The sequence below is a fragment of the Mustela lutreola genome, chromosome 4 (assembly GCF_030435805.1).
Source record: "Mustela lutreola isolate mMusLut2 chromosome 4, mMusLut2.pri, whole genome shotgun sequence".
NCBI classification, from domain to species: Eukaryota; Metazoa; Chordata; class Mammalia; order Carnivora; family Mustelidae; genus Mustela; species Mustela lutreola.
The window spans coordinates 28,361,405-28,387,849 of record NC_081293.1 but is presented as its reverse complement, the minus strand read 5'-3'; the positions used below and the strand labels follow the sequence as shown (position 1 = coordinate 28,387,849).

General features: G+C 43.6%; 1 protein-coding gene across 3 annotated transcripts in view; it reads right to left on the bottom strand.

The window, feature by feature from the left end:
• Nucleotides 1-26,445, bottom strand: part of DNMBP (dynamin binding protein) — a 104,212-nt gene that overhangs the window by 11,825 nt on the left and 65,942 nt on the right. For all 3 annotated transcript variants that reach the window (XM_059169219.1, XM_059169221.1, XM_059169220.1), the window contains 7 exons: nucleotides 10,729-10,922; nucleotides 9,774-9,873; nucleotides 6,367-6,514; nucleotides 5,549-5,566; nucleotides 5,031-5,230; nucleotides 2,944-3,074; nucleotides 1,857-1,961 (listed from right to left, as the gene is read on the bottom strand). In XM_059169219.1, coding sequence (XP_059025202.1) covers nucleotides 1,857-1,961; nucleotides 2,944-3,074; nucleotides 5,031-5,230; nucleotides 5,549-5,566; nucleotides 6,367-6,514; nucleotides 9,774-9,873; nucleotides 10,729-10,922 — 896 coding nt within the window. The remainder of the gene's footprint in view (nucleotides 1-1,856; nucleotides 1,962-2,943; nucleotides 3,075-5,030; nucleotides 5,231-5,548; nucleotides 5,567-6,366; nucleotides 6,515-9,773; nucleotides 9,874-10,728; nucleotides 10,923-26,445) is intronic.

The following is a 26,445-nucleotide window of genomic DNA, read 5'->3' as shown; positions in this document are numbered from 1 at the left end:
AAAACCTGGGAGATACTTATTACCTTGGAAGAGCAAAGAACTTTTCAAGTATGACATAGGCCTATGATGCCATAAAAGAAAAGTTCAGACCATGCAAACCTAAACATTTTCAACATGGAGAAAACACTGAAGCAAACTCAAAAGTCAACAAACTGAGGGAGAAATAGCGGTAAACTATCATCATACACAAAGGCCTCTTCTATTTTCTCCAACAATGCAGAAGTACTGTCAATAAGTACAATCAATAAGAGAAGGATCATCAAATAAATAAATCAAATAAATAAATAAGGGCCTCAAGATATAGATAAATGAACAGAAAAAGGAATATAATGACTTAAAGATAGGAAAATATCCTCAACTTCATTCATAAGGAATCCAAACTTAAACTATGTGGAAATAGCATTTTTAACCTATCTTACAAAGAGAAGACATTTGGATTTGGTAACACCGTGTGTTAGTAAGGGATAGGGGAAATCCTTTCTTACACGACCAATAGGGAGTCTTCCCTGGTACAATGTGTACATGCGCTATGATTCCGCTCAGCACATCTAGTCCTCTGGTGTTCAGATATACTCTCACAGATCAGAAAATGATGTATCTGTGATTTATCTTAGGCCAATATATCTAATCATTTGCCAACTACAAATAAATGTCCATCAATGGGAGACAAGTTAAACATGTTGTGGCACACCTGTATCATTAAATACTATGGAGTTGTTTTAAAAAAAGGCAGTTCTGTGTGCACAGGTCTAGAATGACTTCCAAAATACTACTATGTGCAAAACCCAAGATGCTCAACAGGGTGTACCTTTCCCTCTCTCTTACACACACACGATTATCTCCAATGAGAGGAGAATCTGATAAATGCAGATTGTGTCTCTAGAGGGTGCCTAGGAGACGGGTTGGAGGAAGAATTATTTCCACTTTTTACTTATCCCTTTGGGGGGCACCTGGATGGCTCAGTGGGTTAATCCTCTGCCTTCGGCTCAGGTCATGATCTCAGGGTCCTGGAATCGAGCCCCACATCAGGCTCTCTACTCAGCAGGGAGCCTGCTTCCCCCCCACCCCCGCCTGCTTCTCTGTCTACTTGTGATCCTCTCTCTCTGTCGAATAAATAAATAAAATATTTTTAAAAAATGAAATTTACTTATCCCTTTGGTACCTTTTGAATTTGTACCATTTTCCTGAATTTTTGCTTTTGTTTTTAAGCAAGCAGAGGCTCTTTAAGAAAACGGTTTCATAGGAAGAGATGTCATGTGTGAAGGACAGGGGTACATGATATGCTTACATAAACACCATTCTGTGAAGCCCATAGGAGAAGGAGATACCCAAACAGAAAGGAGTCTAGTCCCACCTCTGACTGAGAAGCAAACACCTCCTGACTTCCTCAGCCCCTCCAGCTCTCCAGACCCATTCATGATCCTAACAGCTTTGGAGGCCTCGTATACGGCAACTAAATTAGATGGACGTTAACATTATTATGAGAACACATGCCTCCAATGGGAACCATTCTCATACTATTCGATCTTCGAAATGATCTTGACAAAATGAACTTGTGCCAAGTGCTTCACAAACAACTGGACAGAGGGGACGGTAAGAAAAAGATGGTGGGGAGGTCGGTGAAAGCGAGAGCGGGGAAGGAGCAACCTGCTCTAGAATTCAGATTCAGCATGCTCATCTTCCAAACACTGTCACCTCTTAAATAACGTACAGGACCCCCAGGAACAAGTATGTCAGGGGACAGTGGTCATCTGAGTTCAAATTATTCAACACGCATCCCACAGTAGGCGGACAAGCAGGAAAACAGACAGAATTCCAGCTTGTGTGATTCTAAGCAGGGCAGCGCCTTCTCTCACCCGGATATGCTGCAGGTAGAGAGACAGGTCTCGGATAAATGATTTGATCAATCTTTCTTGCATCCGGAAGTTCTTTTCTGTTTCTTCAAACGCTTCATCTTTGATCTGTTCAAAATAAACAAGTGCTATTAGCCGATCTGGATTCTCCTTCAATCTATCCTATTGGCAAAAGTATCTTTCTTAAAAATATCTTTTCTCCAAATTTCAAGCCTTTGATGTTTCCCCAAATCATACTTGAGTTAAATACATCTACATGACCTTGAAAGAGCGCCAAAATACATGTGGGCCGTCCTGCCTTCTCACCTTAACTCTTCCTGCTCCTGATGGGAAGAGGAGCTTTGCTCGGGTCAGGGTGCTCTCTCCCTGCCCCGGTGACCACATTCGTTTACCCCGGTGCATTGTCTCGAGCTGCCCCCTTGCCTGGAATGTCCTCTTCTGTCCCTATGCTAAAGCCCCTTTCTTTGAGCTTGGATTAAATCTCTTGTCCACACGAAGCTCGTTCTCCTGCAACTCCTATCTTCCTAAGTACTAGGGCATACCAAGAACACACTGCAACACTGGGCAACTGATTGTTTGCTAGCCACTGCTCCCCACTGGCCGCAGGCTGCACGTAAGCTGGACAATGAAGTCTGTGATGCACTCTCAAGGATGTGGACAAACGCTTCCCAATGACTCAATTTCTCACATTTCACATTTTTAAAATTTGTGACAGTTGTGTGGAACTACGGTGACCTCTTAAATCCCTTCTAGCTTCATGTCTTTAATTTGGTCTCTCCAAATATGTCACAAGCTCCTCCCGGGTGTCTAAAACCACAATGAAACCACAAAGACTATTATCAAGACCGACTAGGCCTCCCGGTTAGCCTTTGCACACACTGTAAGCGGCTCCGCAGGGCATGGGGGGCAGGCCTGGGCGTGAGGATTCCCATGCACAGGAGCTGCCGGGCCCTGTATCCACCCTGGGGCAAACACCGAAAGAGGTACTAAAAGGGGAATCATGCCACATGACACCATGCAGGAAGCCCATGATGTGGAACCCCCAAATGCTGCTGAAGATGCGCCAAGCCTTCAACGGTGGGAATCTCACCTGTGGAGCGAAGCCGGTCAGGTGCTTCAGGTGACTGCTTACGCGGTTGGATTTCTTGATGATGGAATGGATGTTCAGTTTGGAAATCTTCTCCATGAGGCTGTCTTCATCGCCCTTTCGGTACTTGAGGACTAGGGAGTGAGTCAAGAAAGCCCTTCTCTGAGCATGGACAGGCTACAACATGAGCCACAAAATGAGAGCCACAACCCAAACTACAGCTAGTGCTTCTTTTCAATGAGTTTGTAGCTGAGTAGAGACAACACATGAATGCAAGTCACCGTTATGGAGAGACAGGCTACTTGACGAAGCTAGAGATGGTGCAGACTAGAGGTGGTTAGGAGGAAAGGGAGCAAGGGGTCGGGAGAAGAGTCAAGATCTGGAGTCCAGGACACCTTTGAGCTCAAGGCCTGGGTCCATCATTTCATCAAGGTGTGGCCTCCCAGAAGTCACTTAACTCCTCTAAGCCTCATTTTCTTTTCCAATGAAATGTAGGAAGGAACCCTACTTCCTTTATAAGACCATCTTAAATGGTCTCATGTACAAACGAGATATTTCTATGCAATCGTCTCACATAGTAAAATGCTATATGGGAGTCATGTGACCAACTACTGTGTCATACCTTAGGCACAATCTCTAGAAAAGTCTGGAGACATGGTCACAGGGAGAAGACGGGGTGGTGCTACAAAGGTATACGTTGTTGTTGTAGGAGATGAAGACGACATCACATTAGCAGATACGAAGCAGAGAGGGAGACAAACCACAGAAGACTCCTAATTTTAGGAAACAAACTGAGGGTTGCTGAAAGAGGTTGGGTGGGGGGATGGGTAACTGGGTGATGGACATTAAGGAGGGTACCTTTTTTTTGTTTTTTTAAAAGATTTTATTTATTTATTTGACAGAGAGAGATCACAAGTAGACAGAGAGGCAGGCAAAGAGGGGGGGAAGCAGGCTTCCTACTGAGCAGAGAGCCCAAGGCGGGACTCGATCCCAGGACCGAGATCATGACCTGAGCGAAAGGCAGAGGCTTAATCCACTGAGCCAGCCAGGCGCCCTGAGGAGGGTACTTGATGTCATGCGGACTGTGCATTATATAAGACTGATGAATCACTGAACTTTACCTCTGAAATCAGTAATACATACTATGGTAAATGTTAAGAAAGGGGGGGCGCCTGGGTGGCTCATTTGGTAAGCATCTGCCTTCAGTTCAGGTCACAATCCCAGGGTCTCCGGATCGAGCCCCACATCAGGCTCCCCACTCAGCAGGGAGTCTACTTCTCCCTCTGACCCTCCCCACTTCATGCTCTCTCACTCTCTCTCTCAAATAAATACATTAAATCTTTAAAAATAAATAAATAAATTTTAAACCAAGACAAAAGGCTAGCAGGCCTGAGGGTTTTAAGAGCACAGTCAACACTACATAACAATGTGGGTGTTGCAGTGCGTAGAAGGTAGAGAAAGAGGTTATACCACATTATAGATTTCTTGAGGGTGTGACTAACAAATCCGTTTAACATGGTCACCATGCCGTACTCATCGGGGGTTCAAATGAGAGCCTCATGAGAGGTGTGATGAAAGAGAAAAGATATGGTTCAATTCCTCCCACATTATAAAGAAAGCGCTGGGTGGTTTATAACTGACTACACAGCACTGGGGGCGGAGCTCAGGCCAGAGAAGCGTCATAGGACCCAGAGACTGGGCAAACTGGGGTTTCCTGAAAGAAGAGGAGAAGTCCTAACCTGAGTGGATATAGTAAAACATCCAACACAAGATGCAGGAAAACAAGCCTAAGCTTTGAAAAGGCTGGCCTTCCATGAACAGAGAAAGTACTCACCCGCGCCTGAATGAGCCACTCTCCGTATCCTTTGGAAAGACTCTCATTGCTACAAGCTCGATCACAGGCGCCTTACTTCCAATACTCCACAGTTGTATTTTATGTTCTTGCTTGCTTTTTCATAGCCCATTTCCCCCCATTCTGCCACCGTTTCTACAGCCCCTGCCTTGCCCATCCCTGGTGAAGGAGTAGTTCTTTTGAGGAAGACAGCACTGTCAAGGGCATACCTCCTTCTCAGCAAGTATGCTTTTCTTACCCAGGTCCTTGCGACGTTTATATTCATTAATGTTCACGTTGATCTCCTTGACCGCAAGGACTGCACTGGTTAAGGGCACCTTATCAGGGTGGGATTCTGGGGTGGAATTCAGCAGCTCCATGAGCAGCAGGGGGTAGCGCATCACTCTCTGGACCGGTTTGATGAGGAAGGATCCCAGATTAATGTAATTTGTGCATCCCCTAATACAAAAGGAAAAAGACTTTTAATCAAATGTCAATAATACAGGGCCTATTGGTAATGGTCGTGATTCTTAAATATAGCTGTTCTCTCGCTCTCCATTCCAATCTCATTGATTCAGCAAATATTTTCTAGGCACCTTAATAAATACCAGGTACTGTGGTAGGTGCTAGGGATTTAGCAGTGGAAGGAAATAGGCAACAAGCAAACATTGTAGCAAGTATCATTTTGTGGTAAGCGCTATGGAGAAAAATACAGCAAAGGTCTACTTCTAGGTTTCTGTCTATATATAAGAGAAGAAAACAAAGAAATGAGCTTACCATTCTGTGTATAGGCTCCTACAGGGCAGCGAGCATGAAAAAAAAACAGACAACTGCTTAGAGGGAATGCTAAATGCCGATTCTCACATTCTTCAGAGAATATATTAGTTCAAGTAATGCCTGTTACTTGGGCAGACAAAAAACAAAAATCACAGGGGATAAAGGGAAATCATGAATATCTATGGAGGCATGTCTAGTCCATTAAAGAGTTATTTAAGCCCCTAACTTCACTTTGATCTACTCAGACATATATTGTATCCTTATAACCTAAGTCCAGGAGAATCTTACCTGAAGGTCAGAAATAGGTAAATTGGGTCTTCTTACCTATGCTCTTACTCGTTTGGACCAACTATCTCACTGGCTGCTTCTTTTTTTTTTAAGATTTTTTTTATTCATTTGACAGACAGAGATCACAAGTAGGCAGAGAGGCAGGAAGAGAGAGAGGAGGAAGCAGGTTCCCTGCTGAGCAGAGAGCCCGTTAAGGGGCTTGATCCCAGGACCCTGGGATCATGACCTGAGCCAAAAGCAGAGGCCTTAACCCACTGAGCCACCCAGGTGCCCCTTCCTGGCTGCTTCTTACCTGAAATGCTAACTTAACACTTTGTAACAGATAGGAAGTGGGAAGCCACTGAAGATTTTCAAGGGAAAAGGCAATATGATAAGAGCAAGTTACATAACAGGACCTATAATAACATATCATTTATGATTAAAATAAGACAGATGTCATAAGAAGTCTAGACCTATGAACAGACTGACTGACTTCTCAAAGACAGAACTAAAGAATTGTGATGAAAGGGGAGTGGGGTCAAAACTCCTACTTGAGATCTGCCAAGGAGTCCTGAAGATGCTTCTGGATCTTCTCATCCTTCTCGTAGATTTCCAGCAGTGAAATGGCCTCATCGTGATTCTGGCAGTAAACCTTGTAGGTTCCCTCAAGCTCATCCCGGTGATCAAGAAACACAGGCCCTTCGGATTATACGTAAACATAGAGTGTTTTTAGTAACTTTCTTCTCAGTAGCCTCCATGCAGGCCGGATAACCAAACTTTTATCAATTAAATCCTATCACAAGAAACGATAATGAGACTAATCACCCAATTTATAATTTACATGAAATAGCTCAATTTTAGTATATGTGCTGCCGAAGCGAGCACTACATGAAATAGCTCAAAATCATATTTATTTAAAGCAAAATTTCAGAGAATCATGTCATCACATATTTATTTTTTAAAGCACACACACACACAGAAACCGTCTCCAGTCCCTTCTCAGTCAGGCACAGGTGTCTGCAAGTGCTCCTCACATAAGATCAGAACTGTAAGGACCCCTCACTCTCTAAGCCCCAGGGAAAACCAGTGAGGAAGAGAGTCCTTCCACAGCTGCAGTTTCTAACCTCTTCTTTGTGCATGAATTAAATACACAGGACTATAAATGAAGTTTATTATATTAAAACACCTATAATATTAAAAAAATTCCAAATCTGTGACAGTAACATGTGTATTTATTAAAGCATTAAACAACAAAACATAGCTGTAAACTAATAACCACCATAATGACTCTGACAATTCCTTCGTCCTTCCTGCTTCAGCCTGTACTGCTCCTCAAGGTCCGCTCACCCTTGAGGTCCTCTCTCAAAACCTGATCCCACTTAGCAAGCCTGCTAACCCTTCCTACCAGCTGCTCTGGACAGAAACCCCCCCACAGAACCCAACTGCTTTCTCTTCAATGTCACCTCCATTCTCCATGTGCTGTCTTATGGAAAGCTCTATTTTTACGTAGTTTTCATTTACATTAAATCTACGTCTTTAATTACTGCTCCTTTCTATGAGAGAAACTTGACTTCTCCCATAAACATCCCTCTCACGCTGCCCTCTCTGGGGCAGCCTCACTTCTGCCTATCCCCACAGCTTAGCGGGCACGGCAGTGGACGGGGCTGGCTGCCTTCCTGACCTTGGGGACACTTTGGGAGCCCTGACCTCCAATGTCTCCATATTGAATATCTGCCTGCCTTCTTCTGCGTTATTCCTTTGCACCGTTTCCGCATCGACATTTCCAGAACTATCATGATTGTGCTGCTGCTGACGTGTGCCCTCCACTCACTGCAGTGACCTTCTCTGTAGGGCCCACTCTACACCAATCACCAACTCGCCAACCTACATCTTAATTTCCAGTGTCCTTCAAACTGTGGGTCACAACCCATAAATGGGTCATGTGATCTACTGTGTGGGTCACATTCAGCATTTTGTGGAAATAAATGGCATAGAAAAGAAAATCTCAAGCAATGCTGGACACAGTCAAAGCGCAGACATACACACACACAAATCCTGGGTCACGATGTAAAATAGATTTCTTTCTGTGAGACAGGGGTAAAATAATCTAAAACTCTATGTACCCAGAATCTCCTGGTGCTTTTTTCTCCTCTCCTTACTCAGACAAGCCCCATTCTTTCCTCCCTCACCAGATCCTGTCCTGTCTGCACTAGAATCCTTCCCCAGTCAGATTACTAATGCGAATTCTGCACTGCTTTCGCCAGCACCCAGTATTACCTTGATTTTGGCTGATTTCTCCCCCTCTCTGTATACTTTTTCCATTTCTATTCCTGGCTCATAGAACTGCTTGGAAGGTACACTGTTGTTGCAGGGGTGAGACTTAGTGTAGAACAGTTTGAATAATTCCCTACTACCTGTGTGATTTAAAAAAAAAAAAAATGGAGGCTGGGGCCTAGAGTAAATATATATGTAATTGTGGATATATGATAAACTCTCTGGAAGGCAAGAGAAGAAACCTAGTAACACTGGGTGCTTCTGGTTTGAAGAGCTGGTGGAGAGGGGATGGGTAAGAGCCTTTTTCATTAAGTTGCTCTTTGTAACTCTCTATGTGCAGTGGGAATGTATTAAAAATAAGCTAAATTAGAAATATATTAAAATAAAAAAACAAAGAAATATACTCAAATAAACCTGATTTCCCCAAAAATTGCTTATGCAATTCATGCCAAATTTGCCCTTTGCTAGTGGGTCACCAAAGCTTTAATTCGCCCGCATTCTGTTCCTGTGGCCATTCCTCTCCCAGGTGAGTCAGGTGAATAGTACCTAGTTTAAGCCAACATCATGGTCACATTCTCCTTTCCACGGATCAGCTTAATAAGCACATGCATGTGACCCAGTTGTGGCCAATGAGAAATAAAGAGAAATCTGATAGGAGAGCAGTGGGAAAGCACTGCTCACTCTTAAATGACACAGGGTTACTTTTCCCTTCTGCCTGATGTGTCAATGTGTATAGGGGGATGGCTAGAACTGCGGTAGCATCTTGTGACCATAATTCCAGGAAAATAGCAAAATGGTAGGATGTCCTTCCCATGTTGTACGAGAGCTGGTGTGTGTGACCAACAGAAGTGACAGTATGTCATATCCAGAAGACTCTGTGGGTCTCCCATCTTGAGCCTTCTCTCCACCTCAGATCACTCACTGGGAAAAGCCAGCTGCCATGTCCTGAGGACAGTTCCTGGAGAGGCTCAAAGGGCAAGGAATTAGGGCCTGAAGAGCTGAGGAGGCTTCCTTAGAGTGGATCCTTGAGCCCCAAAGGATGACAGTTCAGGCCAACAGCTTGACCCCCACCTCCGGAGAGACCCTGAGCAGAGCTACCCAGCTAAGCCCTTCCCGGATTCCTCAGCCACATGCACTGTGGGGTAATACATGTCCCTGATTTAAAGCTGCTAAGTTTTGGTGTAATTTGTTACAAAGCAATAGATAACTAACACAGTTCCTTTGTTGATTAAAAACAGATGCCTGTTATTCAAACAGTTTTGACCATGACCCACATGACAGCCAACACTGTAAATCGTGACTCAGCATACTTATATGTAGAGTTGAAGTGTCAAAAAACTGTAGCTGTGCTTATTCTTTACAATATATTCGGTATTGTCTATTTTATTTTATAGACAAAAGTAGATACTGGGTGCAACCTGTGCTAGCAATCTCAGGAGTGTCAGTCCGGAAAACCCACACTATGTGACATCTAAAATCTCTTCTACTGCTGACATCACCTCAACGTAGGCCGTAGATAAAGGAGAACAGAGGGCCAAGTGACCCCTGAACTAGGTAGCTAGAATCTCATTTTCTAGCTTCTCAAGGCTGCTTCACCTCTTACCTCCTACCCATGAAGTTTAACAAATGTGGTGGTTGCGAGGTGGGGAGGAGCTGCTTCTGAAGCAATGGCAGGAGGTCATACCTACAGCATCGCTGATTTCCAGATCTGCCAATAACTGCTTTGAGGCCTTAATCACCATCTGCATATTTCCAAAAAGTCCTTCAAAGTCAATGTTTGGTATCTGAGAAAGGGAGACAAAATGTAAAGATGCATGGAAATGAAATTAATGGCACACCATTCATACTAGGAACATCTCTTCAAGGATGGTACAAAACTGTTGAAGGTCATCTTCACTTGCCATCACCAAGATTCCAGAAGAGAAGCGTCCAGCATTGTCTTTAGTGTCACTCTTTGTCCCTGACCCAGTTATTCTCAGCTCACTCCCTGCCCCCACTACCTTCCTAAAAGGACCGTGTTACCAGTTTGGTCTAGAATTATACTGGGATACAAATTCCCATGCAAAATCCAAAATCTGATGGCAGTGCCCACTTCCTGTACTAGCTCTTAGGAGTGAATGTTCCAGAAGTATAAACCCAAGCCAGGCCCAGATGGTCAAGTAACAAGCAATATGGACAGTAAATGCCCAGGAGGCTGTTAACCTTTTTTCCCTACCTCCAGCATCTAGACAAGTATCTGGCACACACATGAAGGTCAGGGTTTCCTGAACAAACGCTGTACTGTCAGGTGCAAGAGCCACCGAACCCGCCGTCCCCAGACTTCATTATTATACCGCCTTCCCAATGCAGTGACCATCCAGACTGCCTGGGAGTGTCTTTAGGAGCCACAGAAGCAGGGAATGTCCCGGGAGCTAATACAGCAAGTCTGGTAAGTTAACAGTAGTCTCGGGAAGTGACAGGATGCTGAAAGTGTAAGTTGATGACACACACATGTGGGGGCCCTTCAATTAAGAGCAGGAGAAGCAGTCACAGCCTTTATTTCAAAGCCAAATCCTTGTGGTGAAAGCACCCGTAATCTAATGCTCCAGGCTTGGAGAATCACATTCGGGGTAAAGCAAACTTTCTCGCACGGCTCCCACCTGTGCCTGCTGCAGGGGCACCATGATGTGCTCAATGCACATTTCCAGATCGCGAACGTAGTCTCTCTCTGTCTGGAGAAGTTCTTCTATCACCTTGGTTCTCTTCTCCAGCATCCTCTGCTCTGGGTTTTCGGTGTACACGGACCCAGGAGGGGCCACCGGTGATGAAGACTGGGAGGAGAGCAGCGTCATTTCTAGAAGGGAAGAGAGAAATGGTCAGCAGCTCCGGGTGTGGAAGCAAGACTCTTCAACAGTTCAGGCTGAAAAGAACACATTCCTTGAGAACCAAAGTCTCATTGCTGTCAACCACCAGGCAATCTGATCACACGTCAGTTCCAATTATGAACAGATGAAGGGCTGAGAAAGCCATTTCTGCAAAGAGAACTTCTCTCATCGGTGTGATAACATTTCTAGAATTTATCCTAAAAAAGAGAAGCTGGCCACTTCAGGAGGGCAAATCAGTGTCCAAAACCCCTTGGGAAAGAGGCTGAGAGAGGGGCTGTTCTTATAAGAATTGCTTTCACTTAATTATGTGTAAAAAAAAAAAACCAATGCATGAGGTCAGCAGCAGAAATACCAAACTGGACGTTAAAAACACTGATGGAGCACATTAAAAAGAATATTAGGGGAACATGACAATGACAACTAAGGAGAAGATAAGAGTTAGATGGGAATTACCTGTCCGAGAACTGGGTGACTTACATGGCCTACTGTGTTCCAGTCACCGTGATGGAGGGTGAACATCCACAATGAAATATACAAAAATTATCTAGATTGTCCCTACTGAAACATTAATGAAGACATGAGTACCTTGTTATTCCAAATGCCCTAGAAGATACAAAAGTACTAGAAAGATGAAGTTCTTTTTAATGTTGTTTTCAACCAAAAGAACCTCTGTAGAACCATACCGTATGAACTAAAAACAAAAACAAATATGTACCTGGTCATTAGCTTTTACAATGACCCATTATTGGCTGCTACACATGATGGTTAGCTACACATGATGAGATTCATAAAGATGGGATGGCATTTGTTCATTAAAAATAAACATTAAACACTAAAATAAACACGAAAAAAATCTGAAAATCAAGCTGACTCTGCTCAGTTTATTTCAAATTCCTTAAAAATCCACATTAAAAAAACTACGAATTTGGTTGAGTAAATATACTAATCTGGGTGTGATCACAAGAATATTTTTAGCAGATCTAAGAAGCAAAAACACATGTGTTGGTACGATTTATGGGAAACGAGGCTTTCACATCAGACTTTAGTCTTCAAAAATCTTCCCCACAGCCCCTTCTCTAGGAATTCCAATGTTTAAAAAAGAATGCACCCAGATTCTGGTTTCTAAAAACCACTCTCCACTAAAAGGAACCAGAATTCTTTGGAGAAATAACTAAGATTGGGGCAAGGAAGGTACAGGTGAACCGGAAACACTGAATGGCAGAAAGTAAGAAAGTGCCCAACAAAACAATGAAAGTATTTCCAAAAGCCATGGAGGTGGCTTAACGCGGCTCCCACTGGCCAAATCTGGTATAATTTGAGTATCAAAGTAAATAAGCTATAGACTATAATCCATTGACTAAGAATCCATGAATTCATATTGATAACATATAAGTATATAAGTAAATGGGGAGAGGATAATGTTTTTGCTTATGGTATAATGTCAACTAATAAATATAGAAGAAATGATGGGAATTAGAAAACCAGCATTTTGCAATGATCAGAATAAAATGTGGTCCAGGCATAAATCATCAATGGGTGATTCTGGTGTTGATGGTGGGGTCTGATGATGAGGATATTTGCAGTTTTGAGATCGTTACTACAAATTACTTATTAATTACAAAAATGAAAAAATAGTGACTATATATAATGGAGAAAGGGAGAATATGGTCACTGAGTAAACAAAATTCACGTCACCAATAAGGGGCAAACAGACATCATATTTTTCTGTTTGTCATATCTGGAAACAACACATATCCCTTATGCGGTATCCCCGTCAAACATGCATAAATCTCAAACAAATCTTGAAGAAACAGCAGACACATGCAGATTGAGAATTTGTATTCTTCCAAAATGTCACGTTATGAAAGACAAGCAGGGGCTCCCCAATTGGTGGAGCCTGTGAGTCTTGATCTGGGGGTCATGAGTGTGAGCCCCCCACTGGGTGTACAGTTTACTTAAAGCAAGCAAGCGAGCGAGCAAAGCCTGAGAGTTCCCAAAGATAACTGAGGAGATGATATATAAATGCCACGTGTGAATATGAACTAGGTCCTGATCTGGGGGAAAAATTCCTACAAAGGACGTTACTAGGGCAATTGGTGAAGTTGTAATATTGACTATAAGTTAGATAAATGATTAAATCAGTGAAAAATTTCCTAAAATGGCAAATCCATGCGGTCAGGTATGACATCCATGGTTCATACAAAATGCACACATGGACGCTTACAAAAAGACACAATGTATGAAACCTACACTCAGTCAGAAAAAAAGTGTGTGTGTGTCTATGTGTGTGTGTGGAGAATGAATACAAAAACCTAACAAAATGTTAAACACTGGTGGAATGTGAATAAAGGATATACAGGAGGTTTTTGGTACTATTGCAATCGTGTAAATTTTATACTATTCAAAACAAAGTTTAAAAAGACATAATTGGAAAATATCTTTCTTGAAATTTTTTTGGGCAAACGAATGACAGAAGTTCAAGCATAACTCTTATTTCACAAGAATGCTAAATCATCGGCCCAAATTAATTGTAGCATACGTAAAAATTCATTTTCAATAGCCTTGTTTCAAATTTTCTTTGCAATTACAAGCAATAGGATCTCACTCCCAAATATGGTTCCATAAGTGGCAAGTTGAGAAGAGAAGCTCATTTTTAAAATGTATTATTATCTTTTTTATTTAGGAATAATTGACATGCTTGCTTTAGGTGTACAACATAATTATACGTTACTTTTAGAAGACACTCGTTTTTAATACAGGACAAAAAGCTCTGAAAGGGAGAACATTTATTGAATTTCTACCAAGGGCAATACACTTTACCTATTTATGTCCCTGAACTTATTTAATATTCATGTCAAAACTCTGAACTTCTTATTTGATTTATTATTACTTGATTTAATAGAAAACGTGGGTTTTGAGAGGCTGACCAACTTGTCCCAGGTTATGTAGTGAGTAAATGGCAGGGCTGGAATTTTAATCTGAATATATTTCAATCTAAATCCTATGCACTTCACCCTATACCAATTTGCCTCCCTAGACTGGAATCTCAACTAGAAAAGGTCAGGGCTTTATTTGCCTCAACTCTTGAAAATTCCCTGGAAACTATTCAAATCTCAGGAATCAAAATTCTATTAATTATAATAGCTGAAAGCTTAAGTGTATTCATCAATCAAAAGCCAGCAACCTACACTAAGAAACTCAATTTTTATTTTTATTAAGAGAAAAATGAAATGGTAACAATTCTTTTAAATGACCAGTGTGATGCTTCCTTTTTTCTTTTTTTTTTTTTGGCAGGTGTATTTATAAACTCTTGGACCAAGAACACTTTAGCATGATTTAAAATCCTCAAAGACTGTATCGGCAATTTTGTTAAAATTCTACATGTTTCTGAAGGTATAGGTGACTCTCAAGCTCTAAACACATATTAATTCTCAAGATTAAGTCAAACTAGAAATATCTGGCTTGAAATGACTCCAAATGTAAAACCCATTTTCCGTTATTCCACGTATTGCGTAAGGAAAAAGTTCTGATGTAAAATTTTAGTGCCTGGGATGACCGAGTGAGAGAGGGGGCCTCCTCGCTCAGCGAGCTGCAGTGTGGACAGGCTTGGAACCCTGCTCTTCCCTGCTCTATCTGGTCAACCCCGACAGAGGCCACTTTGACCTCTGGGCCTCAATGTCCTCATCTGTAAAATGAGGGTAATTGTGCCTGCTTTGCCAAGCTGTTGAGGGAATAAACAAGGCCATAACTCAACACAAGTTAGTTCTTTTCCCACCACAGGCCAAAATATGTTCTCTGCACCAGATTTAGGTAAAATGCTCCAAGTCAAAATGCTCGTCTGTCAAGATACTGGAACACTCCACTTTTCTCTCAGAACAATAAAAACTGAGGAAGCACATGGAGGAGGAGGCTGAGGCCAGTACCAGCCCACACTGCCCTGTGCAGACCAGCTCCCACCTTCTTCCTGGGATGGCCCTAGAGGAATTCAGGGGCTGGAGCCAAAGCTGATTGCACAAAATTAGTCTCTCTGATCAAACAGTTCGTGCGGGGTTGTTTCTTTCCTTTTGTTCCCCTTCCCGGTCCCAGGTCCCACCACCAGCACAAAGTCCCCATTCCAGCCACTCTCAGGACCCCCACCCCGCAGGTTAGCGTGGGTCACCAGGCTCCTTCCTCGGTGGGGTAAGGAGGGGGTCCAGCAACCCCGCAGTTTCCCTCAACTCTACAAGCCACACTTGTAAGCAGGGTCACAGAAAAAAAGCCACTCACTTCTGGCTTCCTCTGCAAGCTGGATCTGGGTTTGGTGGGGAAAGTCTCTGACCTGCCGACAAGGTCCCCAGCTGCTCAGGCTGCCCCACCTGCTGCCGAGGGCTCCGGTGCCCCGGGACGCACCTGCAGGGCCCGAGGGCCGCAGCCAGGGGGAGGACTTGTGGGTCCCAGGGTAACTGGCAGAGCAGAATCTTCCCAGAGCTCTGGAATGCTCCGCAACCCCCAAATCCTTTGAATAGGGTAGGCATTTCCCTGAGGCTTTCCCACATTTACATATGAATCGCCCGAGTCCCCGAGGCTATCACGGCAGGGCCGGTTCTAAAGGATGGAACTGGAATCCTCCTGGGGAACGAGCTGCAGGGTGAGGCCCAGCTTTACTCAAACTCCACACCTTCCTCTCACGCCTTCCTCTCCTGCTCCTTAAAACAGTCACAGTTTAACTTCAGGTTTTAACCGAAGAGTATTGCCTCCCACTTTGCCTACACTTACTACGCTTTGTTTTGGGGGGATGCTTTCTAGGGAAGAATTCTGAAGGCCTATCCAGCTCTCATTTAAGAGGCAAGTAGACATTAAGTAGACAAGTGGGTGGCACTTGTCTACTCTGTCTGCCTTAGGACCTGGCTTTCGGCAGCACCCCTTCCTCCCCGCTGGCCAGGGCTCTGTCCAGGGACCCAGCCCTCCCACTTTGGGGCCTTACTCTGTAGCCAGCAGAATGCAGATCCCAGTGGGCCGGGCCCAGCACAGCAAAGAGAACCCGGAGGGATTTACAGGGACTGGGAGCCCTGCTCACAGCTCTCAAGCACTCACACTTTGAAAGAAACTAAGGAAATGAAAGCTGCAGAAAAAGAGGCCACTACGTGAAAAAAAGAGAGAGAGAGAGAGAGAGAGAAGGGAAAGAGTGGAAAAAAGAAAACCCGCATCAGGGCAGGAGCTGGCTCTGGGGCAGAAGGCTCTGAAAGTGCTGAGCCTGCACTTCTCCATCGCACCCGAATCTATTAATGTATCACCAGTAATTGAAAATCAGGTGTCAAGCTAACTAAGAAACGTCTCTGTTGGTGAAAGTTTGAGCAATCTCGGAGGTGACAGCTTTCGGTAAGAGCCCTTCACGCTGCGTCTGGAATGGCAGTTCTCTCTGGGAGGCCCCCCCACCTCCCCAGGCTGGTGAGCCCGTCCTGGCTTCCCTCCACCTGCTCGTGCAGCCCCTCGGAGCTTCGTATTTTAACCAACACTTACAGGGCCTCACGGAGTGCGTCAAGCATGGTTCTCAGCACTTTACAAACACCAGGGTATTTAATCCTCCTAACAAGCCTACCATATCGTCCCCATGGCACGGGCGAGAAACGAGAACTCCGTGAACCGGCTCAGTAAGCACAGTCCTCAGTAAGTGCAGCTGGGACTGGAGCCCACCTATGGCCCCTGACCCACAGCTACAGTGTCTGCGGGCAAGTGAGGCCAGCAGTGACCCAAATTCTACCTGGGGGGGGGGGGGGGGGGGTTGGCGGCCACCACGGAGCCAACAGTACGGCAGGGCAGAGCGGCTCTGAAGCACCCACCATGAGCAATTACATATGTAAGCACATCTGCATATCTTCATGTAAGGGGATCTGTAAAACCCCATTTGGCAGAATCAATAACCCCTCAGGATCCAATCTAACGGTGTCAAGCACAGTAACGATTCCACAGTATTCTGATAATTTACAGCAGAACATACGTGAAACCAAGGAAAATGCTTATTTTATGCTGTCATCTGATGGTTTTCTGACTTACAGAGTCATCATCTTCCTAAAGGAAGGGGGGAGCCCCCCCTTCAAGAACCCTCAGCTCCTTCTTGTCAACCCTGACAGACATGATACCTCAAGGGGCAGGGCAGCAGGTAATAACTTGTAATACTGTTGTTGTTTTGTTTTTTTAAGATTTTCTTTATTTAGGAGCATCTGGGTGGCTCAGTTGGTTAAGAGCCTGTCTTGGGCTCAGGTCATGATCCCAGAGTCCTGGGATTGAGTCCAGCACTGGGTTCAGCGCTCAGCAGGGAGAAGCAGGCTTCTCCCTCTGCCTACCATAACTCCCCCTGCTTGTGCTCTTTCTCTCTTTCTCCCTCTGACAAATAAATAAAATCTTGAAAAAAAAAACACTGCAAAAAAGATTTTTATTTATTTGAGGAAGAGTGCAAGAAAGAAGGCGAGCACATGCAGTGGGAAAGGTAGAGGGAGAGGGAGAAGTAGGCTCCCCACTGAGCAGGGAGCCCGACTTGGGACTCAAACCTGGGATCCTGGGATCATGACTTGAGCGAAAGGCAGATGCTTAACTGACTGAGCCACCCAGGCGCCCCTACTTTCTCTACTTCTTAAAATAAAAAAAGTCAAACGTTTTAAGCCAGAAGTTTACTTTTAGGAAGATATTATACATCAGTAGTTGGACAAATGCGCAAGATGCATAGGCAGGGATGTTCTCCAATGTGTAAAAAAAATTCAGAACGACCTAAGCAGAAACAGCCAAACTTTCTCCCCAAAAGGAACTGGTTAAATAAATTACGGCATATCTGTATGACAAAATACTATTATAGCCACGGAGATACAGATTTTTATTTAACATGGAATGTTGTCTGTGTGTGGTTAAATGGAAAAAGCGTACACCAAGAGTTTATGAACAAACTGCAATTTAGTTAAAAAGGGAAAATACTTTCAGTGCATATATCTGAAAATGAGAAAGTCTTGGCAGAGATGGAAGTGCTGATTTTTTTTTTCCTTTCTTGGGCTGTGTTTTCTAGTATTTCTACAGTGAACATGTAACGCTGATATGACAAAGAGTAAAAAGGTGGAGGAGAGAACATTTGCTATAAAATGAGAATATTCTAACACCAACAGTTCTCAATTACTCTGTTAATCCATTGCAAACTCTTTCTTCACTTTTTAATGATCTGAGGTCTCTTTGCTGGCCCCATCCCTGTAGACTGCAGGAGACAGTGGGTCAGGAAATGCTGCTTAAGTAACAACACCACAGTCTCCCGAGCAGGCTGTCTTTGTAAATTTGCTCATCTTCCCCAGTCCCAACCGGGGCAATCAGAAATCCTGGTTTTCCCGCATTTCCTGCCATTCCAGGCAGGCCACCCAGCCCCCACCCTGTCTTTACCTTTAGCACCTGCAACACTCGGGGCCACCCGGCTTCAGAGAGGAATTGATCCCCTTTAGGTCCTAAATCTCAAAGGCAACTGAAAAAACTTTCCCTGTAGCCTTTGCTCTGTAACTGCCACCTACTTTGGCAAGTAGCCTCTAGCACAGTCCCTGCTGGGAGGGTTTCCACCAGGGGGAACTCAGCTCAAAACTTCTCATTTGCCCCTTCCTTTTTCTAGATCCTATCCGGGTCTTGGGAAGAGCCAAGGAGTCAGGTGCACCGTATCCAAGTCTGCACCTTCCTATACTGCTAGGCTGGGAAGTTTAATTCTAGGACCAACTCAAGCACCATTTTTGAACACTTTCCAATACACATCACTCCTAGAGGGGTGTATTGCTGGTGGGACAGCACTATTGTTACTTAATCTTTAGGCAGCAGAAGTGGAATTATCAAGAGAGCAAAAACAGTTTTCATAAAATAGCCCGCCAAGAATAAATTATTGAGTAAGCAGATATCGATTATAATCAGCCCCCCCAAAAAAACCTATATATGAAAAACTTTATTATCCAAACACACACGTACCTGATGTTATATTTACCAAGTCTCTTGAAGGAAGTTATTATTGCTCTCATTTTACAAATGAGGAAACAGGGGCACAAAGCATTGACATGGCTGGTGTGTGACTGCAGGGCTGAGACAGCTGCATATTCAAATCCAGCATCCACAGCCTGTGCTTCCCATGAGGGGTCAAGGTCTGTTCTGGATTATAGGTCTTCTTCCTATGCACATGGCCATACCTGGCATTATAGTTCCAATTTTAATCATGACACCACGGTGATGTTTCAAAATTTGCTCATGTCCGTGCCCCTCTGGCTATTTTTCTATCCTACCCTATAAAACTAGACTTTGCAGCTTCTGTGAGGTAGTTAATTAACTTTTATTCCTTCCACTTGCTCTCATAGTATTTTACATATCCTTTATAAATGAGCATCCCCCCACAATCAATTTCCCTGAATCATAATCCTATTCAAGTTCTAACTACAAAACTGTATGAATATTTAATAGGGAGCTACCAAGCAGAGTGTTAGGCCATTGGGCAAGTAGAAAAAGTTGAAATGCCCTCAAAAGCTTTCCTTAGTCTCATCGGGAAAGTTATGTCATCTCTCCTGAGTTCAGGAATAGTAAATGGAACAGGGTATAACTGGTGGTACTTAAAGTTACTCCCATTTGATTTAATGAATCTACTTGAACAGGCAAAACATAAATTCATGAAACAAACAAATAATGCAAAATAGAATCAACTTAAGCATTGAGGGCTTTGGTTATATTTATTAGAATGAACCCAATCTCTCAAAGATTCTTTCCAAGTGTGATCCGATATTTTGATGGTAAAATCTCATTAAACTCAGGATATCTGACATTATATTGCTAGTATCTGTTTTCTAGCTGAAACACGGAAAAAAAAATAAAACCTCAACACAAGGGAAATATAAGTCAGGTTTTCCCTGGGAACCCAATCATAAAGTATTGTGTTGGTTTAAACAAGCTCTGGGTAGTGGAGAAGGAGAGTAGTCCCTCTCTCCTCTATCTCCTCTGGCTTCCATTTCTGAGCAGTTTCTGGAGCTGCTTCTAAGATCTTCAGAGGACAGCAGGTATAGTGAATAAAGTACTCAAAAAAGCCCTGCCTCCCCTCCTTCCTGTGTGATCTCAGACATGTTACAGGACCTCTCTGGAGTGTTGTTTCCATATATATATATATATATATATATATATAACAAAAGGGTTGGGACTCGTTGGTCACTTCGGAGATCTAAACTCTTCCATGATGTGCTACCTTATTACTTCATTTACTCATCTCAGTTTGGAGTAACCACATCAGCTACTAACTAATCCCAAAAGCAGTGGCACTTGGTATGTAAGGCCTCTTTGGACACAGCCAGGCAGCCACTTCGTCTCCTCAAGCCCTGAGGACAGGGTCCTTGCTGCCATTATTATGGAACTCAGTGACACCAACTTCCAGTATATGTTCCCTTCCTCATCCTTGAACATGACAAGCCCAGCTTGTCTTTCTAACTTTCTCCTCACCTTCTGTCCTTTAAGTCCAGGTAGATGAAAGCCTCTCTAATCCCTGCATCGGTCTTTTCCCTAAACTTCCCTTCTTGAGCAGCAATACAAAATAATACATACCAGGGCACCTGGGTGGCTCAGTGGGTTAAAGCCTCTGCCTTCAGCCCAGGTCATGATCCCAAGGTCCTGGGATCGAGCCCCACATCGGGCTCTCTGGTTGGCAGGGAGCCGGCTTCCCACCCTCTCTCTGCCTGCCTCTCTGCCTACTTGTGATCTCTCTCTCTGTCAAATAAATAAAGTCTTCAAAATAATATGTACCATTTTATCTTTTTTTTTTTTTAACACCCTCAAGTCATATTTATTCTAGGAGTATGATGCCGGTTCAACTTTTGAAAATCACACAATGTAATTTACCACATCAACAGGCAAAAGAGGAAAAATCATTGGACCACGTCAATTGACAGGGGGGAAAATACATTTGAAAAAAATCCAACATCCATTTATTGTAATAAATAGGAAAAAAGAAATAGGAAAACTAGGACTAGAGTGCAGTTATCTCAACTTGGAACAGAACATGTATTAAAACCCTACCTACTGTTCAGTGAACCTATTCCGTGCCCCAAAATAGAATATTCCATTTGACAACACACATTCAGTGAGTACCTATGACATCCCAACTTACTAGGTTCTGGAAATACTCTCTTTACCACCGTCACAAAGCTTAGATGCTACTGGACTTCAGTACCTAATGTATACCTAATCCATAGGATTTAGCACAGCAAGTGGCACTTAATAAATGGCAACAATCATTGTAACTTAGAGTGTCCTAAGCATTACTCTGCTATTGTTGGGATACAAGACATTATCCAAAGATTTTGAAAAATCATGAACTATCCTAAGTTTTATGAAAATTTTAGTTAAAATTTAGGACCTGTGGCACTGGGGGTAAATGAGGTTTCCATCCTCCTCTAAGCCGGGCAGAGGCTGGAGACCAAAAAAAATTGAATTTCCTATCTCCAAATCACTGAGGAAAGTTAAAGAAATTCTACCATATTTTTCATCTAAGTATCGCTGTGAGGTCAGCACTAAGTAGAAACATCTTCACATTTCAGTAGATGCTAAGATGCACATTTTTTTCACATTTTAACATCTCTAAAAGCAAGATGTGTTTTCCAATAGTGTGTTAAAGTTTAATTAGATGTTGTCTTTTTAATGGTACCTAAACTTTTTCAATGTCTTACAATAGATGGTGTTTTAGAGTCAATGAAACATAATATATTCCATCAGCCTCCTCTCAGTTCACAGTTAGAAGCTATGGGTTTCTTGATATGGTGGAATGAGGTCCACTGTGGAACCGTGTATGCAAACATGTCCCTTCCCACCAGTAATCACTGTGCGTGGGCACGATTACAGCCTGATGGTCATGCCCAGTGTGGGCACTGCCTGGTTTCTCGGGAAGTACCAATTTGGAAAATTCTGGGGCATCTACTCTGTGGGTGAGTCAAGTTCCTGGGTTCTCACTTTGACATCCTATTTAAGGCCAGGCCTGCCGTGGTTTTGCAAGTTAGCTGCTTTGATTCACCGGTCCTCCCACTGCGCCCTCTAACATCCTCCAGTCTGCATGAAAGATGGTCCTCAAGAGCTCTTCTTCCTATCCACCCCCAACAGCTTGCCTTTCCTTAAGATCTCTCGCTTTTACAGAGACCTGCCATCGCCCCAGGCCAATCTTCCTATGTTGCTGATGAACTATTCTACAAAGACAATTTAGGGCATGGCTTGTGGAGAAAACAGACAACCTAGCTTGAGGACACAGCTTCTGATGCCAGGGCAAGGTCTTTGGGTTTGGTGGGCATCTACCAGACTGGATCATTCCAAACTCAGGAGGGCCTTATTTCCTCTCAGGCTTCAGTCATCTCCTAACCTTTGGGTAAATATGGCCCCCCAAGATATGTCTTTTGCCTCCATATATTAACCCTTTCCTTCTCCTTTCCCTCCTGCCTACCCATCTGTCCTCCAATAAGCAACACCACCCTGATTGTAAAAAGTAAGCACAGGAAAGATTTGTCCAACTCTGTGACCCCTCAGATACAGTCACAGGTCTTTGATTCTTTTTGCCAAAGGTCTTGAAAGAGTGATCTTCATGCACTCCTTCTATGACCTCATCCCCCATAGAAATCCTCTGAAAGTAATTCTGAGTATCACTATAACATCAATATTGTCTTTTCAGCCAAACAATAACCTCCTCAACAAATCCAACAGCATTTTCCATCACCAAAGGCAAGCAAAAATGAACTATTGGGACTTCATCAAGACCAAAGGCTTTGCACAGCAAAGAAAACAGTCAACAAAACCAAAAGACAACCCACAGAATGGGAGGAGATATTTGCATATGACATATCAGATAAAGGGCTAGTATCCGATTTATAAAGAACTTATCAAACTCAACACCCAAAGAACAAAGAATCCAATCAAGAAATGGGCAGAAGACATGAACAGACATATGTGTAAAGAAGACATTCAAAAGGCCGACATGTGAAAAAGTGCTTAACATCACTTGGTATCAGGGAAATACAAATCAAAACCATAATGAGATACCACCTCACACCAGTCAGAATGGCTAAAATTAACCAGTCAGGAAATGATAGATGCTGGCGAGGATGCGGACAAAGGGAAACCCTCCTACACTGTTGGTGGGAATGCAAGCTGGTGCACCCACTCTAGAAAACAGTATGGAGGTTCCTCAAAAAGTTGTAAATAGAGCTACCCTATGATCCAGCAATTGCATTACTGGGTATTTACCCTAAAGATACAAATGTAGTGATCTGAAGGGGCACGTGCCCCCCAATGTTTATAGCAGCAATGTCCACAATAGCCAAACTATGGAAAGAGTCCAGATGTCCATCAACAAATGAATGGATAAAGATGATGTGGTATATATATACAATGGAATATTATCCAGCCATCAGAAAATGAAATCTTGCCATTTGCAACGACACTGATAGAACCAGAGGCTATTATGCTAAGCCAAATAAGTCAATCAGAGAAAGACCATTATCATATGATCTCACTGATAGGAGAAATTTGAGAAACAAGACAAAGAATTATAGGGGGAGAGAGGGAAAAGTGAAACAAGATGAAACCAGAGAGGGAGACAAACCATAAGAGACTTTTTATCACAGGAAACACACTGAGGGTTGCTGGAGGGGAGAATGGTAGGAGGGATGGGGAGGTTGGGTGATGGATACTGGGGAGGGTGTATGGTATGGTGAGCGCTGTGAATTGTTTAAGACTGATGAATCACAGATCTGTACCCCTGAAGCAAATAATACATTATATGCTAATAAAAAGTACATACATTGAAGGTAAATTCTCTGGTTTTCTCCTGACCTCCTCACATGATCTTGCCCTATCCCTCCACTGTCTGCCCCCAAACTGTGGCTCGGTTCTCAGACACCTGCTCTTCTCCCCAGTCACTCTTTGCCTCACAGAAGGCATCTACGCAGAGTTTCAGTGATTACATCTGAGAGGATGACGCAACCCATGCACGCCTAGCCCATCTTATTTCTCAAGCTCTGGTCAAAGCCGCCATCTGGTTTCTGAGACTTCAGTACTCCAGTGCTCCCCACACTGTGTTTCTCTGTCACCACAATTATGTACCCTTGCTCATAAAGTTTCCCCAGCTGGGAATGCTCCCCCTGCTTCTCTCTGCCTAGGTCAACCTCCATTACTCTCTTCAGCTTTAGCTCAAGTTCAAACATCTTCCTAAAGCCTTCTCCCCTAACTCAGATAAGGACTGAGCTTTCCCCTTCTGACTGTCCCTAGCATTCACTATCTAGATGGTACATTTCTGTACCATAGTACATGATTGTTTTACATTTTACCTCTTCACCTGGTCTGTAAAGTCCTGTGTGTATACTGGGGGTCGGGGGACACCCTTCTCTGGATACCCCCTGATGCTTGGTACAGCACTAAGTACAAGTACTGGCTACTAAATTCCTGTGGAACTGTAGTCAAAGGGGATGTGGGATCTCTGTGCTGGTGAAGTGACGGTGGCGGCTTATGTTTATTTAGCATTCCCACATGCCAGGCTCTACTGGACTGTTCAAGGTACGTAGATATCTGTAAACTCACCTAATCTTCAAAATACTGTCATGTAGGCATATCAGCTCGTTTTATTGATAAAGAAACTGCAGCTCGTGAGATTAAATTCTTTACACAAGGTTATACAGGTAGTAGGGCAAGTGGAGTAAAGGTATCTAACAGTTCCCCTTAAGGGACTTATAAAATTGTATTTTAACTATTTGTTTATATGCTGTTTTCTTTTCAAAACTGCAAGTGCCTGAAGGCCGGCACAAGTCTTATCTATCTTCTCCAGTGTCTCAGTGGGAACACAACTGGCACTCTGGAGAGGACAATTCATTGGATAGGACAGGTCTACACACTGAAAACATTTTGTGTCCCTGGTCCTTGCCTTCTAAACAAATAGTTCCTTGCACCTGCCACTGTGACAGCCAAAAAACACCTCCACCCAGTTCCAAATGCAGGGGCTGGTGTGGGCCAGCCATGCCTCAGAACTGGGGCACTCTAGAGCTCACCCCATTCCAAATGGGCGGGGTCGGCAGTCCCCGTGACCCCCGTCCCGGACACACCTGTACCATTCTGGGCCACTGGTTTGTACCTAGATCAATGAATGGTTAGTTCATATGATGAGGAGGAACTAAAACACACCAGCTGAATCACTTGTACTTGCTCTCCCCGGAATCTGAATTAGGATATCAGGCAGATTAGACAGGAACAGAAGCTGTAATAATGGCCCAAGGCAGTGGTGGGACAAGAGTCTGGTTCTATGTAATCTAAAGTGAAGCAGGAGTAGAAACTATGAGTAAACGGTAAGTGTGAGTCTGCAACGAGAGAAGCAGACACTCAGGGAAATGCAAAAAACATCAAGAGAAAGACGGTCCCTGAAGGAGAGAGAGAGAGAGAGAGAGAAAGGGAAGAGCTGGTCAGGAAGAGGACACATGCTTCTAGCCAGCTTGCATTGGAGCAGGAGCCCCACCCCTCCTCAGGACCGTCAGGCAAGCGAGGTCTAACCAGAATGTAAGTGTTTGGGACTCAACACACTCTCGTGAGCTAAAAATTGGGGAGCGGCTCATGCTTATAGTAACAGAATGACATTAGAGGGAGTGGCACAAAGTGCCCCAAGAACAGCCAAGCAGGTGAGTTACAGTAATCCTACCGCCCCTACCTGCATTACTGAGCATGGAACACCAGCATTACTGAGTGTGAAACCTCTGTTTTGCTGGTCATTTGTGACTCGGATGGGTATGCCCCTCATGGCACCTGCCACACTCACGGCTTTCAATCAGCTATGACATGAGCCAGGATGAAAAGCTAATGTTTTGGAAAGACTGGCAGACATTTTATTCCAATAGTTTGAATCCAGTCTGAATAGTTTGAATCCAGTCTGAATCCAGCCTACAAAAGTATCATGTTCACACACCTACAATGAAAAGAAAGAAACCTTGCCCCACAGAGTACTAAAACCTGAACTATGTGTGTAATATGGGCAAAAGTGCCTTCAGGTCTATGCTGCTTTTTCTCATCTTGGGAGAAAAAAAAAAGCCACACACACACAAGATTTTCCTGGATTCTGTTGTTTCACTACAATTACTGTCCAGACTTCAAAGGAATTGCTTCTCTATCTTCATCACCACTTCCCTCCTAAACTCCTTGTAATGTGCTCTGGGCCTTGGTGGCACCTATTCCTCACTCTATCTGCCAAATACAAGGTCTTTCTTTGGTCCGCACCCCTCCCCTATTTCTGCAGTGTGTCACTCTGGCTACCGCCCCCTCCATTTGAAGTCCCTCCTCCAACACCCCTAATGCAACACTTTTCTGCTTTTCTAAGTTCACTGACGTGGAAGGAACTTACAGTTGTGCTTCTGACTTCAACCCTGAGAGCACTGGTCTGGGCTTCAGGAGACCTTGGTTCAGCTCCTAAGCTAAGGACTTTGGACAGACGTTTCAATTTCTCTGTGCTCCATCTCT